General features: G+C 48.7%; 1 protein-coding gene across 4 annotated transcripts in view; it reads right to left on the reverse strand.

Moving 5' to 3' along the window:
- Positions 1-3,119: 3,119 nt before the first annotated feature.
- Positions 3,120-18,397, reverse strand: part of trappc8 (trafficking protein particle complex subunit 8) — a 39,898-nt gene continuing 24,620 nt past the window's right edge. For 2 of the 4 annotated variants that reach the window (XM_080473486.1, XM_080473484.1), the window contains 14 exons: positions 15,560-15,754; positions 15,334-15,440; positions 12,518-12,586; positions 11,976-12,236; positions 11,549-11,862; positions 11,337-11,457; positions 11,160-11,250; positions 7,435-7,503; positions 7,314-7,360; positions 5,522-5,662; positions 4,489-4,590; positions 4,279-4,412; positions 3,635-3,724; positions 3,120-3,420 (listed from right to left, as the gene is read on the reverse strand). In XM_080473486.1, coding sequence (XP_080329612.1) covers positions 3,189-3,420; positions 3,635-3,724; positions 4,279-4,412; positions 4,489-4,590; positions 5,522-5,662; positions 7,314-7,360; positions 7,435-7,503; positions 11,160-11,250; positions 11,337-11,457; positions 11,549-11,862; positions 11,976-12,236; positions 12,518-12,586; positions 15,334-15,440; positions 15,560-15,754 — 1,973 coding nt within the window. In that variant the 3' untranslated portion in view covers positions 3,120-3,188. Of the gene's footprint in view, positions 3,421-3,634; positions 3,725-4,278; positions 4,413-4,488; positions 4,591-5,521; positions 5,663-7,313; positions 7,364-7,434; positions 7,504-11,159; positions 11,251-11,336; positions 11,458-11,548; positions 11,863-11,975; positions 12,237-12,517; positions 12,587-15,333; positions 15,441-15,559; positions 15,755-18,397 lie in introns of all 4 variants that reach the window. The other 2 variants (XM_080473485.1, XM_080473487.1) reach the window with 1 other exon arrangement.

Genomic DNA, 18,397 nt, shown 5'->3' on the forward strand with positions numbered 1-18,397 from the left:
GGAACCCAGTCTGAACCCAGTGGGAACCCAGTCTGAACCCAGTCTGAACCCAGTGGGACTCCTCACACTACAATCTGCTTTATTTCATGTTAGGTCTCTGTCGGCAAGTCACTTTAATTAATACTCTGATTACTGAGGAGGAAATACTTTTCATGTTTTCAAATGAAAACAACAATGCAGCAGCTCTCATTGAATCAGCTCCTCCACCCTTCAGGAGCTCCTCCACCCTTCAGTTTTCTCAGGAGGTGGAGGAGCTTCTTTGTATAACGACACGTATCAATGCAAACAGCTGTGGTGTGGAAAGGTTGACTCTTTTCAACATGTTGCTCTTCAGGTCAACTCTTCCTGTTGGGCAATGTGAGCAACCATCTCCACACCACCACCACCACCCAAATATACACCACCACCACCCAAATATACACCACCACCCCCCAAATACAATGCAACCTGCTGTCTGCTGGATGTATTGATGAGGACTGTGGTAATGGTGATTTAAATCTTCACTGTGAGACAAGATAACAGTGCTGAGGAACTCCTGGACATCTAGGACATGTTGGACTTTTCCAGCATGAGACAAAGTCCACACACAACCAGGGACACATCTTAGACTTGGTTCTTTCCATTTGTGAGGTTGTGGTGAAAGACGTGTGTCTGACCAGGACCTTGTCTCATTTAAAGTCTCCGTCTCAGCTGACAGCAGGACAAGGACAACAGAGCTGATCAGAAAACGTCCCACTGATGAAAAGACACGGCGTGTCTTCAGCCAGACGTTCTCTAGCATGCAGCTCTGCTGCAGCTTCTATCAAGAACCTTGTAGAGAACCTCAGCTCTAAAGGTAGAACCATCATTGATCCCACAGCGCCAGTCAGAGCTAAAGTAGTGTGTGATAGGAGGACAGCTCCATGGAGGAAGACCATCTCAGCTCCACCTTCATTAGGACATGTCCAAAGAAAGGCACATGACACCACCATACTGAGGGCGGAGCACATTACACCACCACACTGAGGGCGGAGCACATTACACCATCATACTGAGGCTGGAGCACATTACACCACCACACTGAGGGCGGAGCACATTACACCATCATACTGAGGCTGGAGCACATTACACCACCATACTGAGGGCGGAGCACATTACACCATCACACTGAGGCTGGAGCACATTACACCACCACACTGAGGGCGGAGCACATTACACCATCATACTGAGGGGGGAGTACATTACACCATCATACTGAGGGGGGAGTACATTACACCACCACACTGAGGCTGGAGCACATTACACCACCACACTGAGGGGGGGAGTACATTACACCACCACACTGAGGGGGGGAGTACATTACACCATCATACTGAGGGCGGAGCACATTACACCATCACACTGAGGCTGGAGCACATTACACCACCACACTGAGGGGGGGAGTACATTACACCACCACACTGAGGGCGGAGTACATTACACCATCATACTGAGGCTGGAGCACATTACACCATCATACTGAGGGGGGAGTACATTACACCATCATACTGAGGGCGGAGCACATTACACCATCACACTGAGGCTGGAGCACATTACACCACCACACTGAGGGCGGAGCACATTACACCACCACACTGAGGGTGGAGTACATTACACCACCACACTGAGGGTGGAGTACATTACACCATCATACTGAGGGCGGAGCACATTACACCATCATACTGAGGCTGGAGCACATTACACCACCACACTGAGGGGGGGAGTACATTACACCACCACACTGAGGGTGGAGTACATTACACCACCACACTGAGGGCGGAGCACATTACACCACCACACTGACGGCGGAGCACATTACACCATCACACTGAGGGCGGAGCACATTACACCACCACACTGAGGGCGGAGTACATTACACCACCACACTGAGGGTGGAGTACATTACACCACCACACTGATGGCGGAGCACATTACACCACCACACTGACGGCGGAGCACATTACACCACCACACTGAGGGCGGAGCACATTACACCACCATACTGAGGGCGGAGCACATTACACCATCATACTGAGGGCGGAGCACATTACACCACCACACTGAGGGCGGAGCACATTACACCATCATACTGAGGCTGGAGCACATTACACCACCACACTGAGGGCGGAGTACATTACACCACCACACTGAGGGCGGAGCACATTACACCACCACACCACCTTATTTAATATACTTTTCATTATTTGTTTTAATGTACGTCTCATTTCTTCTAAAGCTTTAATGTATTTCTTTCTCTGTAAACCACCTTGTGTTTGACTGGTGCTCTATTAATACATTTGCCTTGCCTTGCCTTGTAGTCCGTGGTCCTGGGTCTGGGGGGTAAACTGAAAGGGGCTACATGGAGGGGGGGGTTTACACTGAGGGGGCATTAAGTGAAGGGGGGATCTTTATAATGTCCAAGAAATGTAAGTTGTGGGGTCTGGAGTGGACATTAAGAGTCTCCTCTGACAAGTTGTGGATGGTACAGAACCCGAAGAGATTTTCTTCACCTCCCCGTTGAAGTAGCTGGCACTACGGTACGGTTCCAGAAGGCGGAGCTACACTGCAGCCGTCTGCTGATTGGTCAGTGACGATCATCACTCTCCACAAGCAGCAATATTTAAATATCTCCTCTCCATATAAACTCTCTGTTGTTGTTCTCATCCTCCGCCTTGTGCTCCCTGCTGGTTTAGTGAACTGCTTTATTGAAATGTGGCGCTCCACTGCCCCCTGGTGTTCAGACCAGGTGAAAATCCTCCTCTCAGTACCAGGAGGGGCGGAGCTTCAGCAGGAGCTCCTCCTCTCAGTACCAGGAGGGGCGGAGCTTCAGCAGGAGCTGGACGTTGCTGTTCACAAGGACAAATTAAAGCTGTGTCCCAGAGAACAATGCTTAAGGCTCCACTGCAGCGGGGTGAAGTCCACCGCCGCAGCCACTTTCTGAGGAGGGACCGCATGACAGAGTCGTACCGGACCCTCCTGCCCCGCCCCGTACTGTGGTGGGACCACGGTTTTAGAGGGTCAGGGTTCCACGTTAGTAGGATTAGGGTTCGGTAACCCTGGAAACCAAATGTGAACTCTCCTGACAGGAAATAAGAGAAGCAGCAGGTTGGGACATATTTATTATTTCATCCTTTCCAAAGCGACAGACGTTAAGTTTCCCGACGCTCCTTTCAGGCGCATCCGATGACGATGAGTGCCGGCCCGGTGGCCGCCTGTCGGCCCGCGCTCCCGGAGCCCCCGGCGGTCCGGGCGGAGATCCGTGGCGTGTTGAGGTTGTAAACTCCCGCTCGCAGGAAGCACGCTCGCAGGCCGACGCTTCGAACTTCCCGTGGCTGCAGTTGGAGCGCCATTCGACTCTTCCCCACCCAGGAGAAGCAGCTGTGGACGTCGGGACTTTCGGAGCTGGAAGAGAGGCGGACTTCCTGGAATCAAGTGTTCGGAATTCCGACCATTTCCACACAATTCCAACACGTTTCCATAGAAATCCAACATGTGCCTCATCATTTGGATCTTCCCTTAAGAATTCCAACATTCCGGTGCTAAGTTTAGGATTCCCTCCCAGAATTCCGACTAAGAACTGAAAACATGTTTTTTTCTGAGGTGTTGGCGATCCCACCTGCCGCTCCGGTTCCTCAGGTCCACGTCCACGTCCACGGCGTCCGAGCAGCAGTTGGAAAGAGTCAGAGCGACGGGAACGACACACAGACTGAGGAGAACCACACACACAGGTTAGAACCTTCTATTAACCGGCAGGAGAACAGCAGGAACCTTTACAACGTAGAGTTTAAAACTTCCTGGGAATTCTTCCTTTTGATGTGGAGGAGCGTTCTGGAGCCATTTTACCGACTTCCTGTTAGCGACTCGAGCTACTGGATTAACGAAGTTTGATCTAATTAACCATGTTTAGACATTTTCCTGCCATTTCTTTGGAATTTCATTTATTTTCCTCTAATAATTCCAACACTGACTTCAGATGAAGCTTCATGAACCTGTCTGTATTTTCTGAAGCCACTAGATGGCGCTGTTTGATCAACAAATGTTTGAAAACACTTCATTGCCAGTCTTTCAGCCTCCATCTCTAAACCAAGAGCGCCATCTGGTGGAGTCAGGAACTAAAGCAAGTGCTTCATTAAGCTTCACTACTTCATGGTCTCATCTTTTTTATACCGACAGTTTTTCCTAGGATTTGAAGAGGATTCAGGTGAGAACAACATTTAGTGAGTCGCAGTCTTTCCTCAGAACCCCGCCCTGTGTGCCGACCTGCTGCGGTGGAAGGAGTGCGTGAAGTTTTCCGGGTGTTCCAAGTTGGTTTTGATGAGTTGGGAAAACTCGGCCGGAGGTGGAGCTGGGAGCAGCTCCGACTTGAACTTGAGCAGCATCATCTCCGGAGCCTCCTGGAAGAGAAGTTCTGCGTCACCATTACCCCCTAACTAACTGGTCCCCAGGACAGAGAGGCGGAGCCGGACCCACCTCTTTGGGAAGCAGAGACGTGGCGTCCTTGCCGATGGTCTGGAGCGCCACGTGGAGCTGACCTTCCAGGATCTGCTCTTTGTTGTCCTCCAACACTGGAGCCTGGACACAAACCTTCCAGCTCACTATTCCCAGTGGGGAGAGCAGAGCCACCCCCCCCCCCTCCCCCTTACAACTCAGAGAGGGAGGGGGGGGGGGGGGGGGGGGGAGGGAGAGAATACCTTCCAGCTCACTATTCCCAGTGGGGAGAGCAGAGCCACCCCCCCCCTCCCCCTTACAACTCAGAGAGGGGGGGGGGGGGGGGAGAATACCTTCCAGCTCACTATTCCCAGTGGGGAGAGCAGAGCCACCCCCCCCCCCCTCCCCCTTACAACTCAGAGAGGGAGGGGGGGGGGGGGGGGGGGGAGGGAGAGAATACCTTCCAGCTCACTATTCCCAGTGGGGAGAGCAGAGCCACCCCCCCCCTCCCCCTTACAACTCAGAGAGGGGGGGGGGGGGGGGAGAATACCTTCCAGCTCACTATTCCCAGTGGGGAGAGCAGAGCCACCCCCCCCCCCTCCCCCTTACAACTCAGAGAGGGAGGGGGGGGGGGGGGGGGGGGGGGGGAGAGAATACCTTCCAGCTCACTATTCCCAGTAGGAAGAGCAGAGCCACCCCCCCCCCTCCCCCTTACAACTCAGAGAGGGAGGGGGGGGGTGGGGGGGGGGGGGGGGTGGGAGAGGGAGGGAGAGAATACCTTCCAGCTCACTATTCCCAGTGGGGAGAGCAGAGCCACCCCCCCCCCCCCCTCCCCCTTACAACTCAGAGAGGGAGGGGGGGGGGGGGGTGGGAGAGGGAGGGAGAGAATACCTTCCAGCTCACTATTCCCAGTGGGGAGAGCAGAGCCACCCCCCCCTCCCCCTTACAACTCAGAGGGGGGGGGAGGGAGAGAGAGAGAGAGAGAGCGGTAGAGAAAGGGGGGGGGGGGGGGGAGAGAGAGAGAGAGAGAGAGAGGGGTAGAGAAAGGGGGGGGGGGGGGGGGGGGGGAGAATACCTTCCACATGATGATGATGGTGAGGTCCAGCTCGTCACACTTGGTTCCAGAATCCAGAGTCTTGGAACCTGGAGCTTCCGGCTGGAGGGACTTGGACACGGGAAAGAAGAAATCTGGGCAGCGAGTGGAGGAGCTCATCGTCTGGAAAGAATCAGATTACCGTTAGAAAAAGTTCCTAATCCTAACCCAGTGTCACGGTCTCTAATCTGACATAACCCAGTGTCACAGTCTCTAATCTGACATAACCCAGTATCACAGTCTCTAATCTGACATAACCCAGTGTCACAGTCTGTAATCTGACATAACCCAGTGTCACAGTCTCTAATCTGACATAACCCAGTGTCACAGTCTCTAATCTGACATAACCCAGTGTCACAGTCTCTAATCTGACATAACCCAGTGTCACAGTCTCTAATCTGACATAACCCAGTGTCACAGTCTCTAATCTGACATAACCCAGTGTCACGGTCTGTAATCTGACATAACCCAGTGTCACAGTCTCTAATCTGACATAACCCAGTGTCACAGTCTCTAATCTGACATAACCCAGTGTCACGGTCTGTAATCTGACATAACCCAGTGTCACAGTCTCTAATCTGACATAACTCAGTGTCACAGTCTCTAATCTGACATAACCCAGTGTCACAGTCTCTAATCTGACATAACCCAGTGTCACAGTTATGTGGGTTAGGAGGGTGGGTGGGTTGGGTGGTTAGGAGGGTGGGTGGGTTGGGTGGTTAGGAGGGTTGTTGGGTGGTTAGGAGGGTGGGTGGGTGGTTAGGAGGGTGGTTGGGTGGTTAGGAGGGTGGGTGGGTTGGGTGGTTGGGTGGTTAGGAGGGTGGTTGGGTGGTTAGGAGGGTGGGTGGGTGGTTAGGAGGGTGGTTGGGAGGGTGGTTGGGTGGTTAGGAGGGTGGGTGGGTGGTTGGGTGGTTAGGAGGGTGGTTGGGTGGTTAGGAGGGTGGTTGGGTGGTTGGGTGGTTAGGAGGGTGGGTGGGTGGTTAGGAGGGTGGTTGGGTGGTTAGGAGGGTGGGTGGGTGGTTAGGAGGGTGGTTAGGAGGGTGGTTGGGAGGGTGGTTGGGTGGTTGGGTGGTTAGGAGGGTGGTTGGGTGGTTAGGAGGGTGGTTGGGTTGGGTGGTTAGGAGGGTGGGTGGGTTGGGTGGTTAGGAGGGTGGGTGGGTTGGGTGGTTAGGAGGGTGGTTGGGTGGTTAGGAGGGTGGGTGGTTAGGAGGGTGGTTGGGTGGTTAGGAGGGTGGGTGGTTGGGTGGTTAGGAGGGTGGTTGGGTGGTTGGGTGGTTAGGAGGGTGGTTGGGTGGTTAGGAGGGTGGTTGGGTGGTTAGGAGGGTGGTTGGGTTGGGTGGTTAGGAGGGTGGGTGGGTTGGGTGGTTAGGAGGGTGGTTGGGTGGTTAGGAGGGTGGGTGGTTAGGAGGGTGGTTGGGTGGTTAGGAGGGTGGGTGGTTGGGTGGTTAGGAGGGTGGTTGGGTGGTTGGGTGGTTGGGTGGTTAGGAGGGTGGTTGGGTGGTTAGGAGGGTGGTTGGGTGGTTGGGTGGTTAGGAGGGTGGTTGGGTGGTTGGGTGGTTAGGAGGGTGGGTGGGTTGGGTGGTTAGGAGGGTGGTTGGGTGGTTAGGAGGGTGGTTGGGTGGTTGGGTGGTTGGGTGGTTAGGAGGGTGGTTGGGTGGTTGGGTGGTTAGGAGGGTGGTTGGGTGGTTAGGAGGGTGGTTGGGTGGTTGGGTGGTTAGGAGGGTGGTTAGGTGGTTGGGTGGTTGTTGTAGCGCGGTCACATTTTCAGATTTACCTGTTCACTTCCCAGATTGAGATCTGCCACAGTGTGTTGTTCTGACTCTGCTGGAAAACAAAAGAAGGTGGGATTGTTGGCGTTCTGGAGGTTCTCGACGTTCTGGAGGTTCTGGACTCACCTTGGGAATGATAGCACGGAGCAGCACGGAAACACAGCTTGGCTCGTTCTCGGCTGCTCAGCTTACAATCTGGAGCAACAGCAAGTCTCTGTTAATGCTTCCAAACATTTCCAGGAAGTCTGTTAATGCTTCCAAACATTTCCAGGAAGTCTGTTAATGCTTCCAAACATTTCCAGGAAGTCTGTTAATGCTTCCAAACATTTCCAGGAAGTCTGTTAATACTTCCAAACATTTCCAGGAAGTCTGTTAATGCTTCCAAACATTTCCAGGAAGTCTGTTAATGCTTCCAAACATTTCCAGGAAGTCTGTTAATGCTTCCAAACATTTCCAGGAAGTCTGTTAATGCTTCCAAAACACTAACAGACTTCCTGTTAATGCTTCCAAACATTTCCAGGAAGTCTGTTAATGCTTCCAAACATTTCCAGGAAGTCTGGTAACGCTTCCAAACATTTCCAGGAAGTCTGTTAATGCTTCCAAACATTTCCAGGAAGTCTGGTAACGCTTCCAAACATTTCCAGGAAGTCTGTTAACGCTTCCAAACATTTCCAGGAAGTCTGTTAATGCTTCCAAACATTTCCAGGAAGTCTGGTAATGCTTCCAAACATTTCCAGGAAGTCTGTTAATGCTTCCAAACATTTCCAGGAAGTCTGTTAATGCTTCCAAACGTTAACAGCTGTTAATGCTTTTTAAACATTTTGAGGTCAATTATCTGTTTGAGCTAATTTAGCATATTATAGATTATATTTTCCTTCAAAGGTCTTTTTATTATTGAAAAATAATAACAGAAAATAGTATTTACTGTACAGGGAAATATATATTTGGGTTTTTTTCTGACATAGCTTGAAAACATGATGTCCAGAATGTCGATAAGGCGGGACAGGACCCTAACCCTAACCCTAACCCTAACCCTAACCCTAACCCTAACCCTAACCCTAACCCTACATGTGAATGAGTGAGCCAGGAGCACCTTTACATGTATCACAAGTAGGGTCCACATCAGGATACATGCCAGCCAATTTAGTTTTAGATATATGAATGCGATGAACTACTTTGAACTGCAAAAGAGCATGTCGGGCACATAAGGAGGAAGAGTGCACATGTCTAAGGGGTGAAGCCTGGGTCCTGTTCCTAAGCTGTTCTAATAGCAGCCAGAGGGAAAGTGATTGTATAGGTGAGACATTGGTTCGACAGAGAGAAAGAGGGTTGACAGGCGGCTTAGAAGGAAAGCGTGGAATTAAACCCTGTACATAATGCCTAATCTGTAAATAACAAAAGAAATGCGTTCTTGGGATACCAAACGTGTCACTTAATTGAGAAAAACATGCAAACTGATTATTGAAAAACAGATTATGAAAACATGTTAAGCTTTTATTAAGCCAAATCTTCAACGCACCATCAGAATGTGAAGGGACAAAGAGCCGCAATCGGGCTTTGCAAAGAAAATGTTTGTAGTTCAAAATGTTTTCGAAATTAGGTCCAGATGAGCAGAGACTGTTTTACTAAAGAGTTATTATTATAAAAAGCAGAGGCTAGTGGAAGTACGGCACCGAGAAGGGCGGGCAAAGAAAGTGGAGCACTGGCATAGACCTCCATCGTTACCCAAACAGGGCATGACGGATCAAGATAGAAGTACACCCAATACAAAATACATTGAATATTAGCCGACCAATAATAATACTGGAAGTTAGGTAGGGCCATTGGTAGGGCCATTCCACCCGTCTGCTTTGGCTGTTGAAGAAAAGCTTTACGTAAGCCAGGGCGTTTGCCCTTCCAGATGTAGGACGTCATTAAAGAATCAAGAGATTTGAAAAATGTCTTTGGGATAAGAATTGGGAGGCATTGGAAAAGAAACCAAAATGTTGGTAGAAGCATCATTTTAATTGAATTTATTCTTCCAATGAGGGACAGAGATAAAGGGGAGCATCTGGACAGAATCTGCTGAGCTTGATCAAATAAACTAAGGACATTATATTGAAACAGATCTCTCAGTTGTCTTGTGACACAAATACCAAGATAATAAAATGATCTGTCACCACCTTAAATGGAGGGTCAGTAAAGTTAAGTCTCAGGGACTCTGCTAATTGGAAAAAGTTCGCTTTTATTAAAATTAATTTTATATCCTGAAAATTGACTAAAAAGTTCAAATAAGGAGAGGGCTTCAGGTAAGGACGATGATGGATCCAAAACATAAAGAAGTAACTCATCTGCGTACAGAGAAACCTTGTGCTCAACCCCCCCTGTATTTTAGTATTGTTACCCAGAGCTATTGCAAGCGGCTCTATGGCGACAGCAAACAGAAGCGGGCTAAGGGGGCAACCCTGCCGTGTCCCCCTGTGTACTCAAAATATTTTGAGTCATGGTTATTTGTTAGTACAGAAGCAGAGGGAGAAGCATAAAGTAGTTTTATCCAAGAACGAAAAACAGCCGAAACCAAATTTTTCAAGTGTCAGAAACAGATATTCCCATTCTACTCTGTCGAATGCTTTTTCAGCATCGACAGAGAGAAGGCATTCCGGCTTACCCTGTTTGGGGGATACCAAATGTTGAATAGTCGACGAATATTAGAAAAAGACTGCCGATTCTTTATAAACCCAGTTTGATCAGACAATACGACGGAGGGGAGAACATCCTCTAACCTGCGAGCCAGAGCTTTAACATCCATATTTAACAATGATATCGGCCTGTAGGGGGCACAATCTAACGGGTCCTTGTCTTTTTTCAACAGAAGAGAGATGCAGGCCTGGTTAAAGGAAGGAGGGAGTTCACCTGAATCAAGTGAATCAGAAAACACGACACACTAAAGAGGAGTAAGCTCAGCAGAAAACTTTTTGAAAAACTCTGATGGGAGACCGTCGGGATCAGGAGATTTGCCCGACTGCATGGATAATATTGCTGCAGTAATTTCGTCTTGGGTGATAGGTGCTTCTAGATCGATGCTCCCTTCTGGAGAAATGGATGGTCCATCCAAATGACTAAAGAGGTTAGCCATGATATCTGCATCTGCTGTACAGTCTGAATTATACAAGCTGGAGTAAAAAACTGGAAACATTTCATTGATAGCTTTCTGATCAGATTACACACCCATCGCCTGTCCGGACCCCAGCAATCAGCTGCTTTGCCCTCAGCCCCCTAACCCTTTCCCTGACTTCTCACCATGTTCATAAACTGATTCAAATCAGGGAGTTGGAAAAAAGTTCTTAAATAATTGTGCATCATCAATATTCGGAGCATAAACATTAGCCAGTGTCCCAGACTCATTACAACAACAATGAGGTGGCCGTTCCTGTCTGATACAATATTTAATGGGTCAGAAGGACTAGTTTTATCAATCAGAAGAGCTGTGCCCCGTCCAGCCCCTCCCCAGACGCCACCGGTCCGAGTCACGTAGGTGAGTTTCTTGGAGAAACACTATCCCAGCTCGGAGACGTCTTTCACTGGATGATTTAACCCCTTAAGGTTCCAGCTAATGAAATTGAGATTACTCTTCATTTAGAGAACATTCTAGAGCAACTGGCTTAAATGAGTAGCTTTGAAAGTAAATGAAAATACATGCAAAGTAAAAAAAGATATCCGAGAAGCAAAAACGAGAGAATGAAAAGAAACCCCCCCCCCGAGCCCCTCTCCCTATAGATTATATTTTGTCGTCACTTTGAGCGACTGTATAAACTTTAGCAGTCGGAGACTTCGTGGTTGATGCTAACTCGTGGACGCAGCGTGTTGCTCACCGGCGGTGGGGTTGATGCGCTGGTGCAGGCGCCACCGCCGGCTGCTGCTGGACACCTGCAGGATTTGGAAGTCCGGCGGGCCGCCGTCGCTCTGGAACACAGCAGAGACTCTCAGAGATGCTAGCCAACCAACTGGCTAGCAGGCTAGCAGGCTAGCAGGCTAGCGTGCCAACTCACCGCGGCAATGTTCTCCACATCCACGAAGACCAGCGCGCCGCCGCCACTACGTCGCGCCGAGGCCCGTACGCTGAGGGAACGGCTAGCGCAGATGAAGGCCGTGTGGTGGAGCACTCGGTGACTGGGGAGGGGGGGTGGGCGTTGGGGTCAAAGGTCAGTTGGAATTAACAAGTCAGTTAGCTTCCACTTAGCGAGTGGCGTTAGCAGCTCACCGGACTTTGGAGCCCCCCTCGGCGCTCTGGTAGTAAAACAGGAAGTGGATTTCGTGGACCCCCTCCTGGTCAGGACCCCGGAGCCACAGGGGCAGTTGAGTGGACTCTCCAGGTCGCAGCTCGCCCCCGTCGATCGGGACCACCTCCTCGTCTGTTCTGGTTCTGGTGGTCCGACAACCAAACGTGAAGAAGTCGGCGTGCGTGGACGCCACCCGCAGTCCGCGCAGCGCCACTGCGCCCACATTACCAAACTCCACCACGGTCCTCCGGACCTCTCCGCACAGCAGAGCGGTGGGGAAGTCCAAGAAAAAGACCTGGGACCCCAGAGACCCCCAGAGACCGGGTGAGACCCCCAGAGACCGGGTTAGCATTGTACTTCAGCTAACTGGAGCTAGAGGAGCAGGTGGACTACTGGGTGAAGTTTTACCTCCATCAGGGGCATCGGGGCAGTTATAACGGGCTCCAGGCGGCAGTCCACACCGTGCCGTACTGTCATCTTGTCCTCCTTGGTCAGGTTAAGTCTTGGACCCTGAATGTGCAGGTCCTGCCGGCCGCGGACCGCCAGAGTCCGCAACGCCGGGGATGGGTCGGAGTGCAGTGTCTCTGCACACGGCGCTGCTGCTAGCTCGTACGCCACACCCACAACCTTCATCTGCCCGGTACGGCAGGGCAGCAGCCGGAGGCGGATCTGAAAGACGGTTGAGCTTAGCACATGCTAACCCTGTCATAAACTAGCAGTGCTAACATGCTACTGTAGCCGTTTTCAAATCAGCTTTCAACAACGTTTAGCTTAGCTATGTAGCCAAACTAAGCTGAACGTTAGCTTGCAGTCACATCATTAGCATTAGCATTATTAGCTATGTAGCCATGAAAACTTTTCATTAATAAGAGCATGAATGTAAAATAAATTTAAATAAGAAAATAAGAAAAATCAGATGCACGTGTTGTTGGCATGTTGGGCAAACGAACCGTCTTGGTTTCCTCGGGACTCAGGAAGAACTCCTGGACCACTTCTGGTGTCACCGCCTCGTCTTCATCCTGGCAGGAAAAACAATGTGGGATTAGTCGGCGGCGTGTTAGCGGCAGGCGGTTTTAATAATAATAATAATTAGGGATGTCCCGATCAGATCGGTAGATATCGGATCGGGGCCGATATTGGTGATTTGTGAGTGATCGGGGATCGGCAAATCCAGCCGATCACCCTGCCGATCTAAAAAAATCAATAAAAAATAACAACTCGGTCCGCTACGTCACCTAATAACCAGAACAATCAGGGACTAGAAGCTCGGGTGGAGCTGCAGAAGCTAGAAGCAGGCGGAGCGGGGCCATAGACCTATAAAACTAGAGTTATATATAGTGGTTTATGTGTTTATGTGAAGAAGTCTACTTCTAAATTTCTATGTGGTCTGTCTTCTTCTGCTTTTTTATTGTGTTTGGTGAGTTACAGCGCCCCTAAAGGCCTGGCATGTGTACTACATGTCCTGAAGCCTCGTGTTGAGCCGTGTTCTTAGTGAGGTGTGACGGTTTGTTGGGAGAAGGACAGGGAGGACAAAGATCGTTTTTTCGTTGTGTGGATGTTCCTCAGTTTACAACAACAACTAAAGAAAAAGCTGCACCGAAGCAGCAAACTCTCCACTTTAAAATAAAGGATTTTAAAATAAAGGATTTTAAAATAAAGGATAAGACCCACAGAGGAGCGATATGGTGAAGAAAATAAGCCAGAAGGTTCCTCTAGTTTTAAAGGAGACATATCATGCTTTTAAATCCTTCCTTTTTACATCTAAATCATACAGTTGTGGTCTATATAAAGCGGAACTGCAATGCTTGGGTCTGAATTCCTCATTATTATAGCTCCACAGGCCCTTTTCTACCCCTTTTCTGATGTGCTTCTGAGAGCAACTGGTTTTGGGGCGGTCTCTTCATACCCCGCCTCCTCTCCAGGTTGCAGAGGTGACACTCGGTTCAACGCCACCCTGTTCGGCCATCTTGGTAGTTTGATAGAACAGATACAATTATCTAGCGGCGCAGAAACTTTATATTCACACATTATTTACAAAATGTCAACAAGGGAAGATTTGTCCATCCAGCCATACATGTTGGAGCCAGAGTCGGACCCGGCGGAGCCAGATGAAAATGACCATGATGCACCTACAGAACAACGTCTTCATATGGATGTAACGCAATGGTGTGTTACTATATTTACACTAACTTCTCCATCCATGCCCACTACTACAATACTGCCTGTATTACAACGACTATTTAACACAGAAGTTACATTCTAATCTAAAACGAGCACACAGCGCTAACATATGAAGACGGTGCAACTGCTAATGCTAACAAAACAATGACAGGGACGTCTTATCATCACACTTTTTAGCGTTATATACAGCTTACCGAAGTGCTCTGTTCGTCGTCTCCATAGATAGAAGGAACTGACCGCTCAATCAGACCAAGTCTTTCGGCAAATCCTTCTTTATACTGGCGGAGGTTGCTGAAGCAGTCGTCCTTAAAGTGCTTCGCGCACACAAAAATGACCTTACCCACAGATGTGGGTACATTTCTGTGAAAAATAAAACTCAACCAGGCACTTGGAAAAGGTTCTGATGCTGGGAGACGGTGTAACGAAGCTTGTGGGTTACTACATCCAACAACCGAACATTTCCACTTATCCTCTCGTAACTTCGGTTGGACTACAAAATCGCAGCGAGAAACAAAAATGGCGGATTGCTCGAAGTGTCGATGTCCTAATTTGGCGGTTCCGCTGAGAATACTGTGACGTCATTGTTCAAAAAACGTAATAGAGAATAGAAAAATCGAAACCGATCGCAAAATATGACCAAAACAGAATATAAAGATATCAACGGAGCACCTGAAGAGAGTACTTTGAACTTTTCTGTACTTCTAAACACTCTAAATATACAACAACATGCATTTAAGGGCTAAAAAAGTGGATTTAGCATGATATGTCCCCTTTAAGGGAGAGGGGTTATTCTGAATAAGTTTTTGAGAGTACTATGTTTAGACTACTTTTGTCAAACAGGTTTTACCACTTTGAAGTGGAATGAAGTGTTTATAATTCACATTGAACTGTAAATGTTTTGTGACATTCAGGTCAAACTTCTCATACTGCTTTAAGGTAAACTGGAATTTAATTTACAAAGAAGTGACATTGCCTAAGAGCTTTTATGTTAAAGTCGTTCTGAGAAGAATTTTGATTCAATAAGTGAGTTTTAAAATAATTTCTAGGTAAACAAAGCTTCTGCCAATACTGCTTTTAGCTTCAGACATCTTAGTCACTCCAGAAATACACTATTGAGTATCTTTGCAATAGTAATGCAAGTATCGGATCGGGAAAGTATCGGTATGGGCCGATACTCAATTCTGAAAAAGAGGATCGTATCGGGACATCCCTAATAATAATAATGACTTGGATTTATAGAGCGCTTTTTTCGCACTGACTCAAAGCGCGTCCAGAGACCATGATTCATTCACACCAGTCCCACCAGTGATGCTAAGCTACGATGTAGCCACAGCTGCCCTGGGGCATGCTGACAGAGGCCTGGCTGCCATTTTGCGCCATCGGCCCCTCCGACCACCACCAACATTCATGCACCATTCATACCCGTTCATACGAGGCAATGTGGGTGAAGTGCCTTGCCCAAGGACACAACGACAATGACTGTTTTGATAGAGTGGGATTCGAACCGCCAACCCTCCGGTTATTGGACAACCGACTCTACTGCCGAGCCACCATCGCCCCCATTTTGTGGGGATGCCAAGCTAACCGTGGTGGCGTCGTCGTCTTCTTGGAACGTCCAGAGCAGTGAGAGGTCGGACAGCAGGAGAGGAACCTTCAGCGGGTTCCGGAGGGTCAGCTCCACCACCACCGGTTCTGTGAGTCCAAGAATACAGCTAGTAGCGTTAGCTACCGACGCTGACACAATCCACCAAAATTTTGCTCAAAGCCAGCTACCACGGCTAGTAGCGTTAGCCATAGATGCCGAGACGTACCATTGACCACAGCCTGCGGAGGGCGCTGGTTGTCTGTGTGCTGGTCCAGGCAGCTCTGGGTGGGCTGGAATCCGGCGGGGGCGGCCCCCCCGTTGGCGGCGGCCACCAGCCGCTCCTCCAGGCGGACCCACACGGCGGCCTGGTCGTGGTCTAACTCCTGGTCCAGGGACACATGAGTGGCCGCCTGCTTCTCGCCTGAATAGACACCACGTTAAAACTTCACAAAAACTCTTTGGCCAAAGTTTAAAAGTGGTGTCGGACTTTAGTTTCTTTAACGGAGCCCTTTGGCATCCCTGGGGAGCCCATTATGCTCTGCCGTGTGCCGCCGTGCACTCCACCTCGCTGAGGAGTGTATTGCTCGTTCTTTAATCATGTGGAGCATGTAGCATGTAGCACGGCTCAGTGTTACATGCCAAACCAGATTGAACAAACGTGTCTCGGGGACCCGCTCTTCTCTGCCTCTGATTGGCTGGTACTCGCTGCATTCTGTAATCGGATTGGTTCACTGTGCAGCATGAGGACTGACAAGCCAATCAGAGGCAGAGGAGGGTGGGTCATTATCAAGTGTTGTGATGTCTAAAGATCATTAACACAATGTTCAAATACTTTTTGGTTCATCTTTGTAGTTTTGTTATGTTTCCTGTTGTCAATAAAGTTAAGTTGAGGGCAAGTGACGTCACTTCCTGTTTGGCTGCACACAGAGACCAGGGAGAGACAGAGACACACAGCATGCAGCTGACAGAGCATCTGCTGCTCAGCACTAATGAAGCAATGTCGCAAGTTGGCAAAATATATGGTTTGGCTGTATACCTAAAGATATCAAGCAGTATTTCATGTTTATGTTCAATAATTTATATTTTAAAATGAGGTTTAAAATGCTAATGCTAAAAACAGCCATGTGAATAGAAGCTGCATTGAGATAATGCTTTGTCATGCTGATAAGACACACAGTGATTTCTTTTATTTTTCTGTATTTTGCCAGTTTTCACTCTGTGCCTTGAAGGAGTCTAGTAAAGTTCCCGACTCTACGACGGCTCATGTCTTCTTTTTGGATGGAGCTTGGCGTGATGTTTAGTCTCCAGGTCCTACACTGAGATGAGAACATTATAAGTGTTGCTAACCGCAAAATTGTAACGACATTATGTGACAGTGAGCAAATATTATCAATGGATTTTCAATAAATAGAATAAAAAGTTTCTGAGGAGACAAAACTGAGCATGTGCCCACATATCTGACAAATAAACTTTTTGAACTTTTGAACTTTGAACTTTTGAACTTCTCCAGGATCAATACAGCATGGGACGCAAGTCTGATTATTCATGAATCTCAGAGATAGTGTGTACTTCTTATTGAGACTGGAGATAGAGTTTTGTTTATTCTTCAGAAGAACGATGACTGTCTTAGGCTACTTAAGACTGTTTCGTAGTAATGTTTTAAGAAAGGGTGCGTGTGGTATTGATATAGGGCTGGGCCATTTGGCCAATTTTTTTAATCAAAAAATTTGAGTTTTGATTTTTTTTCTCAATACGCTTAAAAATGACTTGCAGACATGAGATATATTGTCAAAAGTGCAACTTTATTGCTGTGATTGTCGTCAGAGTTCAAATGCATGTAAACAATCCCAAAATAAAAAGTAAACGAGGCTCCATCATTTAACTAATTCAAATTTGCAAAATAAAAATCTTTTTTAGGTACAACTTCAGAAGACCGATTAAATAGATTGTTTGCCCAGCCCTATATTGATTTACGCTGCTCAACAAACTAAAGGGAACACTAAAATAACACATCCTCGATCTCAATGAATGAAATATTGCAGTTGAAGGTCTTTATTCAATATATAGTAGAGTGCGTTGAGAACCAAATAGTTTCTCCCCCTCCGACGGACCTTCCCCCCTCCCACACAGAGGCAGATGGGGGATCTGCCTTTTTTCTCCTCTCCTCACCTCTTGTTGTCTCTCTTTCCCCCAAAGCTTCACATGAAATTTCATTGAACTTGTACAATGACAAAGTTTGATTTGATTTTGATTTGACCTCATCCCGGTACCTAATGGCAGTCAGGGTACCTCTGGCTAGCACATGGAGGGCTGTGGGCCCTCCAAAGAAATGCCCCCCCACACCATTACTGACCCACCACCAAACCGCTCATGCTGGAGGATGTTGCTGCAGCAGAAAGTTCTCCACGGCGTCTCCAGACTCCAGCTCATCTGCCAATATTGCTGTTCTCTGGCTAATGCCAATGGCCCTGCAGGGTGTTGGGCTGTAAGAACAGCCCCCCCTGGAGGACGAGGGCCCTCATGGCACCCTGGTGAAGTCTGTTTCTGACATTTTGAGCAGAAACATCACATTAGTGGCCTGCTGGAGGTCATCTTGCAGGGCTCTTGCAGGGCTCTGCTGGCTTGTGGCCCTCCTACGCCCCCCTCCATGTCTCCTGGTGTCCTGGCCTGTCTCCTGGTATCCTCCATGATTTGGACACTGTGCTGGGAGACACAGCAGACCTTCTTGCCACAGCTCACATTGATGTACCATCTTGGATGAGCTGCTCAACCTGAGCAATTTGTGTCGGTTGTCGACTCGCCTCCTGCTGCCTCGAGGACTGAGATCACTAACAACATACAAAAGTGAGCAGAACATCAGCCAGGAACCAGGAGAACAGCGTCATGGTTTGTGGTCACCACCTGCAGAACCTCCTTTATAGGAGCTGTCTTTGTTACATACCACATTGACCTGTGTGTGTATGTGAGTGTCACGACAGTGTGATGTATAACTCAGAAACGGTCACTGTTTATGTGGTTCTGTGAATAAAGCCACAGTCGAAGTACACAACATTGGCCAAGAGGA

The sequence above is a fragment of the Lipophrys pholis genome (assembly GCF_963383615.2).
Source record: "Lipophrys pholis genome assembly, chromosome: 10".
NCBI classification, from domain to species: domain Eukaryota; kingdom Metazoa; phylum Chordata; class Actinopteri; order Blenniiformes; family Blenniidae; genus Lipophrys; species Lipophrys pholis.